Below are 13,257 nucleotides of genomic sequence, written 5' to 3' on the forward strand. Positions count from 1 at the left end.
GCTTTTTTGGTACCGGGGATCGAACTCAGATCCTTGAGCTTGCGCAGCAGGCAGCGAAAGCACTGAGCTAAATCCCCGGCCCGTGTTTAGGTTTTACTACTCTTCCTTTTGCAACTATGAGATGTTGTTTCCAGGCAGTTCTGTTAGTTGTTGTTTACTTAGAAGCTATGGCCATTTAAACTTAATAGTGTTGTAATATATTTTGGCATTTTAAAAACCAAAAACATGACATGTAGATTAGTGAAGCATTCCATATTTTTGTTTCAAAAGTATTTCATTGTATGTGCTAACTTGTTTCATTTATACTAATCTGTCTTGGTTCATTGAAAAGAAATTTTTGTATTATTATCTGTTTCTTCTTTGTAAGAACTTTTTAGTCTATGTCTTATATTCTGAGTAACTACTTTGAGGATAATGATACATAGTGTATTAACTATTGTTATTCTAATTATTTTGTTAGGAAATTTTGTTTTATTTTTTCATAAAGTAAAAAAAAGGAAAAAGAACCATAAGCAATGAAGTTTGCATTTTCCATAGCAATTTGAGTCCTTTCTTAAAATTTGCTTTTGATTAGTATCCCCATATGATTGTCTATATTAAGAAATAGTTTTTGAGAAACATAGTACATGTCCACTGATGTTAAGGATGTTTATTACTTACCATTGCCTCTCTTTTGATGTGCTTAGGAAGAAATTATTGTTGGCTTCAGTTATTCCTAAATATTATTCCTTTTTGCACCAGTTGCCAAATTTGTCTTTATTTGCACACACAACCTCCCACCCCTCACCCTCACCCCGCTTATGGTGCTAGGCCTGAATCCAGGGCCCTTGAGTGTGCTAGACAAGAGCTCACTGAGCTCATCCCAGCCTGGACCCACTTTTCTTTTTTTTTGGTATGGGGATCAAACTTGGGTCCTTGTGCTTGCACAGCAGGCGCTGAAACCACTGAGCTAAATCCCCGGCCCTGGGCCCACTTTTTATGTATACCTTTTATTGTGTCTATGAATTGTTCTACCTTGTGGAGGAATTAGTCTTTCAGTCATTGGAATATATATTCTTGGCACCTGGGAATTGGAGATAACAGATGTAAATAAGGATATTTGCCTTCTCACAGCTTTCGGACAAGTGAGATAGATTGTGCTGTGTTGAGAACATACTGTGGTTAAATTCCTAAATGCAGGGCCAGGGATTTAGCTCAGTGGTGGCGCCACCTGCCTCGCAAGCGCAAGATACCAAGTTTGATCCCTGGTACAAAAAAAGAAATTCCAAAAAGTAATATATAGTTGTAACAAACATTCAAAATTAATTTTTTATAGTTTTAAATTCCTTGAAATTGCAAACATGTCTTTTGGGGGGATTTGAAACCAGGGCCTTTGCATTGAACTACATCCACAATTCTTTTCTTATTTTTCATTTGAGACAATGTCTTGCTAAATTGCTAAGTTACCCAGGCTGGGCTTGAACTTGTGATCCTCCTTCCTCTGGCCTCCCACAGTGCTGGGATTACAGGTCTGCACCGTTACCATAACTTGACTGGAGCAGTCTGTTGCAGGTAGGGGGCCAGAATCTTGTCAGTATCTTTAGGTCTTTTCTTGGCCAGGGTGGTTTCCTCAAAGAAAAATCTTGAGACTCATTTTTCTAGAGGGGCAACATTTGGCCCTAGCCAGTCAGGACACAGGGCTGGAGTGGGAATAGGGGAGGAATTAGGAGTTCTCAGTATCCGTATGCATTCATTGATGATTACCCCTTCTGTTCGATTTAGTCTTTTACCCTCTCCTTCAGCATATCTGCTGCAGGTCTTCTGTTTCAACCTTTTCAGAGAATACGCATTCAGTTATCTGCCAGAGGTAGAGAGAGGGATCTGAGATCTAAACTCTTCACTCTCTTTAACCTTTCTCTTTTGCTCCTACTTCTAGGGCCCCTGGTCTTCCAGCACCCATTCCTTACTGGTTCCTGGAATCCCATGGTACAGATTGTTTCCCAGCTTTTTCTAGTGGTATTTTTGGTCTCCAGCTTTATTGGAATGGCTAATCTCTTGCTTGTCTATCCTGTTTTCTTTCAGATGTTTTGTTGTCCCTGTCTCTGCTTCCTTTTCATCTCTTCCTTATCTTTGCTTTCAAAAGTAAAGAAATCTTACACTTTCATGTTGTTATCAGGAAGCTGGGTCTCAATTGCTTCTCCACCTTTTGGCTAAGATAAAGTGTAGGGAGCTGGATCCTAACTCCAAGGAGCCAGCCCCTTACTCCTTAGTCCTTGGGCATTTGTGCCTTTGATGAAAGATTTCACATTTGAATGAGGTGCAGAAGTTTAGAGTTTATTGTACAGCAGATATAAAGAGATATAGAGAGAAGGTGTAACTTCAAGCAAGAAGCCGGGCAGTATCCCAAAGACATCTGCCCCGAATGGAGGTTTGGTTATCTTTTTATGAACAGGAGAATCATTCCTGGGGTTCAAGGAACTATGATGATTATCTTGTTTTATTTACCCAATGGATCTGCTTATTGACATTTTTCTTAGGGGTTACTTTGGAATGGATATCTCAGAAATGTCTTGTTCTTTTCAGGTGGTCAGTGTGCCCTCAGGGCCTTAATCATGGGAGGAGAGGGAAAGGGGATGAAGAAAGAAATTAAGATGTGTTATGAGCATGTACCAATGCCATACAGGGAATGCAAACATTATATATTGCAAACGTGTACTAATAAAAAATTTTCAGCACCTGCCTGGCAGTACAAGGTCCTGAGTTCGCTCCCCAGTAACTGCAAAAAAAAAAAAATAATAATAATAATAATAATAAAAGGACTTTTAAAAAATAAGTATTCCCTTTTCCAATATCATTGGGCGAAATCATTGGCCATGGCTCCCAGGTGTGCTGCATGTCTTGCTCTGGAAATAGCAGGCAGCAAGTAGTATTGGAAGGAGTGTGCGCAGCATGTAACGGTGAAGTGTTGTCATGCACTGTGGTCACTGGCGTCTGAGGCCTGACAGATGCTCACAGATGTCTCCCTCAGGCCCGTGTCTACCTACCTACACTGTTAGTGGGGTTTTAAGAGACAGTGGAAGTCAGCTGTGTTTAATATGCCTTCTTTCCCAGAGACTTTTTATCTTGTGTGCCACTTCTACTTTTTTGTTGTTGTTGTTGTTGTTGTTACGGGGATCGAACTCGGGACCTTGTGCTTGCAAGGCAGGCGCTGGAACCACTGAACTAAATCCCCGGCACTTCTACATTTTTTTCAAACAAGGAATATTAAGTTTGTTAAACAAAAATTACAGGAAATCATTGTTTTGGACTATGCTTCTGCAGTAGGTCCCAACAGACCCAGCTAAAATTCCAGTCCCTAGGATGAAACTTAGCTGTTTATGTGAACTTCTGAGGCCAGTTTCAATTGGCATGACCGTGAGGTTCACTCTGTCTTAGTCTTTACATAAAAGAAATAACATGAAATAAACTGATATTAGCTGATCAGTTATTTTCCATCTCCTCCTTACCTTATAAGAAAGTAACTTTCAAATTAGAAATTTGTTTTTCTTTTTTTTGTTTCTCCACCTATCAGCCCTTTTCTTTATATAAAACCAGCCTCCTGCTGTGTTCTGGTCATTGGACACTATTGGAATGAAGTGGAAATGAAGTATATAATGAAGTATTACCAAATTCTTGAATCAAAAGTAAAGCCAATTGAATCTTTAAATTGTAATTTTAAGTAAATCTTATGATTTATTCAGAAAATACTTGTTAACACTTGACCTCTTCCTTTTTTCTTTTTTGGTACCGGGGATCGAACTCGGGACCTTGCACTAGCAAGGCAGGTGGCAGAACCACTGAGCTACATTCCTGGTCCAACACTTGACTTCTATTCTTCTGAAAAATTAGGCTTTTTCCTTCATCATGGTGTATTTTTTACTTTTTTCGCTTTCCTTACCTTAGTAAAATGTTCCTAGTAAAGATCTCTACACGTTGGGGCCAGGGATTTAGCTCAGTGGTTTCGCTGCCTGCTGCACAAGCACCAAGACCCGAGTTCGATACCTGGTACCAAAAAAAAAAGATCTCTACATGTGTTGAATTTGATTTAGGAATCAGTTTACCCATAGAGTAGATTAGGGGATCTTAGTATATATTCTGTCCAGTTTATACCACCACCACAATGTCTTTGATTATTTGGACTTTTTCTAAAATTGCCATTCAGTTCAATTGGTACCAAAATGTCTCTAAAATCCCACTGGGCGAAAGATTAGAAAGAATCTATAGCAAAGCCTGAGTACATCTTCAAACTTGGCCTGTTTGAGTATTTCCTTTTCTTGGACCTGTATACATGGTCTACCATTTGGATTATTTCTTACCTTATACTTTTACTAATTCAATTTGTGCAGTTTTTAATTTTGCAGTAATATATTGTATCATTTTCAGTGTTATCCTTTGGTATCACTTATCAATACCTATTGAATGAATTTTCCTTAAAAGAAATTTGTGGGAATTTGCTTCTGTTTATTTTTTCCTATTTAGAAAAAATTATTTTATTAGAAAACTGAATTAAATATGCCCATGGAACCTTTGCAGCTTATTTTTTAGGTATGGAGGGAAAGTTAAGAAATAATTTATTTTTCCAGTGGTTTATCTTTACATTATGAAGAAATAACCAAAGGACCAAATTGTGTAATTCGAGGTGTTACAGCTAACGGCCCTGTGAACTCTTGCCAAGGCAAGGTAAGCACTGAACATATTTATTAGTAAGTCCTGTTACTTGTTTCTTACATGGTAAAAGGGAAATTGGAAATTTAAAACGAATGACCTATTTTTGTAACAAGATGACAATACTGAGCTGTAGGAATTAATCAACATCATGTCATTTGCTACATTGGTAAGAAAAATTGGCACATTCATTACTGTATTTGTTGTTGCTTTTGGTTTGGTTTTCATTTTGCTTGAACTCTCCACCTCCATCCCCTTTTGAAACAGGGTCTCACTAAGCCTGGTCTTGAACTTGTGATCCTTCTGCCTCAACCTCCAAAGCACTGAGATTGCAGGCGTGTGCTACCACACATAACTCCTATAGTTGCTTAAACATTTATGAATTAAATGTTTTTCAGCTGCCTTTTCCTTTATTCAAAGCCATTTTGTCTCCTGGGTTTGTTTTGTTTTTTGCCGTACTGGGGATTGAACTCAGGACTTTGTGCTTGCCAGGCAGGTGCAGTGCTGCTGAGCTACACCCCCAGCCCTCAAAGCCATTTTCTCAACAATTACCTAGTAATATGCTGGATAACAGTCCACTGTTAATGTTTCTTAAACAAAAAAGACAGAAACCTGAGAAACTTTAGCTCACACCTTTAAACATACTGGTTTGATGCTTAGATCAGGTGTGTCCAACCTGAGGCCCAAGGGGCTACATGTGGCCCTGGGGAGCTGGTAATGTGGCCCCATGGGATTGTAAACGTTTAGCACGTTGTGGGGTTTTCAGGTTTTTTAATGACTTGATTGAGTGGTTCTTGAGCACAGATGCATTGGCTGTAGAGGAAATCTGTGTCGGGAGGGTGCAGGCAGCTGACCCTGCCTCCTGTGTCCCGAACACTTGGCTGCCCCTAAACCCACGGGCCACCCGTGAGACCAGATGTGTGCAGCAGCGGGCGTGGTGATGGCAAGGCGTCGTGTGTGCCCATGTAGACAACGACGAGCGGTTAGTGTTGTTAAACAGGTGGACGAGTTTTCTCATTTATTAAACTAGCTTGATGTTTTATTTTATAAAGTAATTTAAAGTAAAATAGTAAAAAGGAAATTTTTTGAGGGGGGGTGTGCCGGGGATTGAGCTCAGGACCTTCCGCTTTTGAGGCAGGCAGCAGAACCACTGAACTAAATCCCCAGCCCTAAAAAGGAAATTTTTAACAGCTGTATTATATATTTTATGTATGCAGCGCAAGACAGTTCCTTTTCATTCAGTGCAGCCTAAAGTTTGGACACCCTCGATTTAGATAAAGGGGAGTCTTTGCTGGGGATATGGTTAAAGAAGGTAAAGATAGAAACTCCAATAAGTAATTTTTCAGTTAGGTCTATAAGTGAGGTAATAGAAGGGAACCCAATGGCTAATACGTGAAGTAATCAATTACTTTTCTACTACATCATTTCCTTCAATGTATGTTTAAAATTTTTCCCTACTAATACGATGTTTGAAATAGAGCATGTTGGAAGCTGGACGTGGTGGTGCACACCTGTAATCCCAGCACTCTGGGAGGCTGAGCCAGGTTTGCAAGTTTGCGACCGAGATTGGGCAATTCATTGAGACTCTGTCTCAAAAAGGGAGAGGGAATGTGGGACCGTCTAAAGGCCCTGGGTTAGATACTCAGTCCTACGGGGGGTGGGGGGGGGAGCGCACTTGCACATGAGAATTTCTTTTCATGTACTACAAGTGGAGCATCCCTAATCTGAAATGCTCCAAAATTTGAAAATTTTTGAGCACTGACATGGTATCACAAGTATTAAATTCCACATCTGATCTCATGTGATAAGTTGCTGTTTAAATACCAAAAATACTGTATAAAATTACTCTTCAGGCTGTACATACAAGGTGTATCTTAAACATAAATGAGTTTTCTATTTGTACTTGGGTCTCATCTGTCCCATCCCCAAGACATTTCATTATATATGCAAATATTCTGAAATCCAAAATATTTCTAGTCCCAAGCATTTCACATAAGGAATACTTAATTTTTATATACTGCTGTGTATAATTAAGTTGAAGTACAAGTTTTGTATATCTTTCTGAATTGAGTTTTCTGGGGAAATAACTGAAATTCTTGGCAAAGCTGACTTCAGTAGGATAAATTTACTAAAATTTCTAGCTTTTTAAGAATTTTTATTTTGAAATAACTAGATTTACGGCAGGCTCAGAAATATAATTATACAGAAATTTTCTCTATTAACATGTTACAGAACCTCATATATTTGTCAAACGAAGAACTTAACATGATACAGTGTGGGTGCTTCCATTACTGTTACTCAGTACCTGTCTTAAGATGTTTCCAGTTACTGTTATTTTTCTGTTCAGAATCCAGTCCAGATCTGGAAATCTGTAGACTATTTATTTATTTATTTATATTTTGGTGCCGGGGATCAAGCTCAGGACCATGCACTTGCGAGGCAGATGGGGTGCTATTGAGCTAAATCCCCGGCCCTAACTTTTTTCTATTATGTTATTTCACATTTTTTAAATACCCATCTCGATTCTGACAGTTATTCAGAGGTATACATCTAAATTTGAAAAGACTGTTGTCTATAAGGGAGCAGTACACATCAGTTTTTTTCCAGAGTATCATACATAAATGATAATTTTATCAAGTATAAAATTGGTGAGATTTATATAATGTGAAAATGAAAAAGCAAAAAAATAGAATGCAATTTAGTTGCTAAACTACGTAGGTATGTATTTTGAACCTGGTTTTAATTTTTACTATTTTTTTCAACAGAATTTTAACCTGAAGGTGATTCTGCCAGGTTTAAAAGAAGACTCGCAAATTCTCAAAATTAGATTACTACCGGGTAATGTTATTTCAAGAAATATTCCAAATACTTAACTTGTAAACAATATTTTTATAATAAATTATGTCTGTAATGATAACAGTTTGAGGGTTGGAGGTGATAAATGGTATAAGTCTTGAAAATACATTTATAGTTTCAAACATAGCATGAATAGAATTGGCCAGTTTTTTAAATGGAAAAGATTTAGGAATATATTAGTGAAGTTGTAAAAATTGTAGGAGAAAAATGTGAATATTGACAATGTATTGGGGAGCTGTTTTCCTAGGGGTGTACTTACTAGGTTTATATTAGAACGGGGTCCTTCATTTGCTTTTTGTTGATACAGCTGTTTCATATTTTAAAGAAGAAACGTTTCTGATTTCATTTATACTAATTTGATAACTTGAGAAAATGAAATTGCATTAAAGTTACATGGGGTGGGAAGTGCTGGCTAATTTGAGACGCAGTCTGTGGTAGAGATTCAGAGTTCGTTCTGGGATTGGCCCTTCTGGGCTCCACCTAGGCAGCCTGTGCCTCAGTTTCTTCGTGTGTGCAGGGGAGGAACATCTGCGGTGGCCAGGCTCTGAGGGCTGGGTCTACAGGCGCTCCTCGTGCTTCGCCGCCGCTCATGGGCCTGCACTGGCGCAGTGCGGTTCGGTGCAGCGCGGGCGCCGCTGCCGCCGCCGCCAGACAGGAAGTCCGCTCGGACTCCAGACTTTGGTCATCTCCGCAGGGAGACCTGGCCTGTTTTCACCAATTCAGCCTGTAGGTGGCTTCCCTTAGGCATGCATTGACAAGTAAAGATTTGCACCTTGGCAGAGGTATAAGAAAAAAATGGTTTCATTCTAGAGGTTAGGTAGTAAAATTCATAGTTAACTAAACACTTCCCCCTCCCCTTTTTCATTTTAGGGCAAAAATAATGAAGTAGGGAATAGCATGTCACAGTGTTAAAAGTCGAGGACTTTCAGATTACAAACCAAGATTTAAGCCTGCATCTGGCATGTGTGTCCTAGACAAAATACTTACTTAACTGCAGACTTTAATTTCTAGATTAATTATGCAAAGGTTTTTCATGTATAAAGTGGAGATAATAATATAGTACTTCATCAAGATTATTGTGAGGTTTACAGTGAGAATGTGTCTAATTCAAACTGAACAGTGTGTGCCATACAGTAAATATTAAATATTGACTATTATTACAAAGTAAAAGAAGTGTGTTTGTAAACTTAGGTTACCAATATTTACCATAAATTGAATTATAAAATATTAGTGATTGTGAAGCCATTAAAATCAGCTTACCGCAGAAGCATAAGCCCTTTTGATTCATCTCACAGTAAATCCATATAACTTGTCTTGTGGTATCAGAGGCAGGGCCTAATAAAATGAGCTGATCACTTGGAGGAGTGTATCAGCCATGTTGCTACTTACACTAAAGAAATTAGTCATTGCTAGTTAAAACTGGTAAATAAAGACTTTAATATGTTTTTCTTATTAAATACATTTTCCCCCAGGATTTTTTTTCTTTTTTTTTTTTTTTTTTTTTTTGGCAGAGGTGGGGCAGAGTTGAGACAGGGTCTTGCTAAGTTATCCAGGCTGGTCTTGAACTCTCCATAGAGCCCAGGCTGGCCTTGAACTTGTAGCTATCTTTCTGCCTCAGCCTCCTGAGTGCTGGGATTACATATAGGTGTGCACAACCATGCCTGGCTTTCCCCAGGATCTTTTTTAAAATTTCAAGTGTTGAACTGGTTTCAACCATGAGTTGTCACTACAAATACTAATGTCTTAGCTTGGAGCATAAAACTGAGCCTGGACCATCAATGTTTTACTATACATTTGAGATAGCTTCCAGCATCATACAATCTGTGCATTTGGGGGGTTAAAAATTAAACATAAGGGCCGGGGATTTAGCTCAGTGGTTCTGCCACCTGCCTCACAAGCGCAAGGCCCCGAGTTCAACCCCTACTACCAGAAAAAAAATATTAAACATAGACATTGCTTAGTTTTTTTCTTGGCATTTTTCACAAAATAATTTTTCTTTTTTGGCATTTCAATATATCAGTCTCTGAAACTTAAATATGTATTTTATTATGTAATTTCCTGATAGGTCCCCCTCGTCGATTGAAAGTGAAACCTGATTCTGAAATTTTAGTGATAGAAAATGGAACAGCTTTCCCATTTCAGGTGGAGGTTCTAGATGAATCAGATAACATAACAGCACAGCCAAAATTGATTGTTCACTGCAAGGTAAGCTTAGTGATGTGAGCACTTAGACTTTGAGACCCATGGTAGTAAATGCGTTGACTGTATCTTTTAGTTACTTTATAGTAAGCCTACATACTAAGTCTTTAATGATTGTTCCATGGAAAAGTTTACGGGGTCTCTCATTGCCAGTAGTTTTTCAGTATCTCTCAGCCAGTCAATATGTCAGCTTTGTACAGTTTCGTAGAGAGATTTATGGATGAAGGTTTCCTGCCTTGTCTTCCCCCACATTTTATGTTGTTGTTTCATCTTGTGTTTTTGGGGTTTTTTTGGTAACGGCGATTGAAGTCAGGACCTTGTGCTTTCGCGAGACAGGCGGCGGCGCCACTGAGCTAAATCCACGGCCCTCTCCCTCATTTTAAATGAAATATTTTACTTATAAATAGAATGTTAAGAAATACCTTTAAAAAAAAAAAAAAAAAAAGAAATACCTTTTAGGGCCGGGGATTTGGGGGGGTTAAAAATTAAACATAAGGGCCGGGGATTTAGCTCAGTGGCGCCACCGCCTGCCTCAAAAGCGCAAGGTCCTGAGTTCTATCGCCGCCGGTACCAAAAAAAAAAAAAAAATACTTTTCAGCCTTGGCAATGGGTGGATAAATGAAAGTGAGTATAAAGATCATGAAAAGGAAAAGGAACTTCATAAAGTTTTTTAAAAAAGAATAGTGGTCAGGGGAGTTGATTTTCCTTCTAAACAAATTTCATTCAGCTTCGTAGAAAATTTTTCTTCAGAAATTCTCTGGAATTCGGTTCTAGTTAGAATTTTCCAGTTTATAGCCAGAAATATTAGCTGTGGTGAAGTCTTTGAAAATGTGAACAATTAATTGAGTAATCAGTTACATTTGACTCAGTATTCAGTTATTTTGTATCTTTCCTGTAGTTTCTAGGTGTGCCCAATCTTCCAGTATATGTTGTAGACTGTAGCAGTTCTGGAACCAGTATTTTAACAGGATCTGCAATTCAAGTCCAGAATATTAAAAAAGACCAGACACTTAAAGCAAGAATTGAAATACCTGTAAGTTGATATTGTGTTACTCATTGATACTATCATCTTTAATATAGTTTTTAACGGCATTATAATATTGTATCCAAAGTTGAGTTTTTTAAAATGAGATATTTGTGATTCCTTTAGCCAAAAGGGAGAAAAAGCAACACAAAGGGGCATAGTGACTAGTTTAACATTTTGGGTCAAATATTAGTAACTTTCTTGATCAGGCCTTTTATAGCATCTACAGCTATTAATGATCCTATGAAAATTTTTTCCTAATACTAAAATGCACTATGTTGTTCTCTTGGTTTTCATTTTTCCTGTTGGTTTTTTACAAAGCTTGGTAAATATTCCCACTTAAACTACCACTGAAAGATACAGAAACCTTTAATTTACCTGTATATTTTTAGTTTTTATTAGTATTTGTACATAAAGAGATTTCTGTATATTTTGTTGGAACTGCATCATGGTTGATGGTGAGGCCAACATGGGCAGTGTATGCAGTCAGTCTCATAAGATTGCTGGAAGGGTTAACAAATATGTAAAACACTTAAATGTGATATGTGGTAGGTATGCTAATCAACTGATTAATTCATACTTGTCTGTTAATTACACACCAATTATCAGTCTATCTTGAGCCTCACAAGGGCTAAATATGGCTTTTACTTCTTAAAGATGTGATGACTTGGCTTTATTCAAACCTTTCAAGCTCCTTGTATTTGACAAAATAGTTCTAATGTACTTCCTTTTTGCAAGAATATTGGCAATATTTTTGAGCATCACTGTCTTGCAAAAGGTCAGGAGGCACGGAAGTTGAAATTAGGGAGGAATCTGGATTTAGAGGCAAGGGTAACAAGCAGGCCTGACATAAATACCACAGAGCATCAGTAGGCAGGAGACTCCAGGACGCAGGGCAGCTAAAACCAACACCACAGTGTAGCTTTACCATACAGTAATGAAATCTTACCCCAAAATAATAACTGCGTTTAAGGAGTCAAACAAAAAAGATGCTTCTAATTCTGTCGTGCAGGAATTTCAGTGTTATCACCAGTAACATGAATAGGTTTCCATACGAATGGCTACAACTACATGAGGAAGGAGATAAAGTAAGATTATAAAGTATAAGGTTAAGCTTATTTTAAATTAAGTATATGCTGTAGAATGCACTATATATTGCTAGGTGATGAAATAATGTAATATTTCAATTTTATCTTCCTAAATTTTGTTTAATTTTCAGTACTAGGGATTGAACCCAGGATCTTGAACTGAGCTACATCCTCAGCCCTTCTTATTTTTTACATTGAGACAGGGTCTCCCCTTGAAGGAGGAGGTCTCCTCTCCTACCTCAGCTTTTCAGATAGCTGGGGTTATAAGCGTGAACCACTTCACAAGGCCCCAAATCAAATTCTGTAGTATAATCCAGCTCTTCCTCACTGTTCTGGGGAATGCTGGTGTGCCAGTCACAATCTTAAGTTTCCAAGCAGTTCAGCTCAGCCTTTGGGGCATTTAGAACCCTTTTCTGGCTCTAAGCAACTTTGTTCATTTACCTCAGTATGTTACCAGTGTGAAAGACATGGAAAGCTTCAATGTTAACCTATTGTCATTAAGTAGTACATTGTTTGGCAAGTGTTTGTCTCCAATTTTATGGAAAGTTACTGATTTCTTACATGCTTTTCTCATTAATAAATGGTCACAAATCTGTGGCATTAAAATTTCCTGTTTGTAGTACTTATAAATTAAATCATAAAGGGAAAGGATTCCTTTTAGTCCAGATATACTTGTTATTAGTTTTAAGAATGTAGCCAATGCCGTTTATAATCTGATGATACAAAATACAGTCATCAACAGTAGAGTGCCCTGTTAGTGATAAGAACTAAAGTATAACAGTATATACAGTGATCTTCCATAATACTGAACCTGAAATTCTTCAGCAGTGGAATGGATCCATCATTAAATTGTTTCTAAGGTTTTTTAGGACATACATTACTCAGTGTGCATTTGTTTTCCTCTCTTCTTAGAGCTGTAAAGATGTGTCGCCTGTGGAAAAGACTATCAAGTTGCTTCCCAGTAGCCATGTTGCACGACTGCAGATATTTAGTGTAGAGGGACAAAAGGCAATCCAGATTAAACATCAAGATGAGGTTAACTGGATAGCAGGCGATGTTATGCATAATCTTATTTTTCAAATGTATGATGAAGGAGAAAGAGAAATCAATATAACATCAACTTTAGCAGAAAAAATTAAAGTAAGTATCTAACAAATTGGTTAATGGTAATAAGTTTTTTGTTTTATAGGACTGTGACCAACAAGTATTATAAGTAGGCTCTAAGAAGAATCTTGCCAAGGAAAAATAGTATTATTTAAAATTCTGAGCTAAGGGGCCTGGGATTTAGCTCAGTGGTTCCACCGCCTGCCTCACAAGCACAAGGTCCCGAGTTCGATTCCCGGTACCAAAAAAAAATTCTGAGCTAAGAAAAACTTTCTGTCTACTAGATTGAGATGTGTGTTCACA

At 37.9% G+C, this 13,257-nt stretch overlaps 1 protein-coding gene across 3 annotated transcripts in view; it reads left to right on the forward strand.

Annotated features, from left to right (window-relative positions):
• Smchd1 (structural maintenance of chromosomes flexible hinge domain containing 1) overlaps positions 1 to 13,257 on the forward strand; it is a 121,301-nt gene that overhangs the window by 49,650 nt on the left and 58,394 nt on the right. For all 3 annotated transcript variants that reach the window (XM_087194322.1, XM_004853186.4, XM_087194319.1), the window contains 5 exons: positions 4,602 to 4,698; positions 7,449 to 7,521; positions 9,605 to 9,744; positions 10,637 to 10,771; positions 12,763 to 12,990. In XM_087194322.1, coding sequence (XP_087050448.1) covers positions 4,602 to 4,698; positions 7,449 to 7,521; positions 9,605 to 9,744; positions 10,637 to 10,771; positions 12,763 to 12,990 — 673 coding nt within the window. The remainder of the gene's footprint in view (positions 1 to 4,601; positions 4,699 to 7,448; positions 7,522 to 9,604; positions 9,745 to 10,636; positions 10,772 to 12,762; positions 12,991 to 13,257) is intronic.

Source organism: Heterocephalus glaber, unplaced genomic scaffold (assembly GCF_053883595.1).
Source record: "Heterocephalus glaber isolate CG9 unplaced genomic scaffold, H.glaber_assembly_v1.0 deba00000331, whole genome shotgun sequence".
NCBI lineage: Eukaryota > Metazoa > Chordata > Mammalia > Rodentia > Bathyergidae > Heterocephalus > Heterocephalus glaber.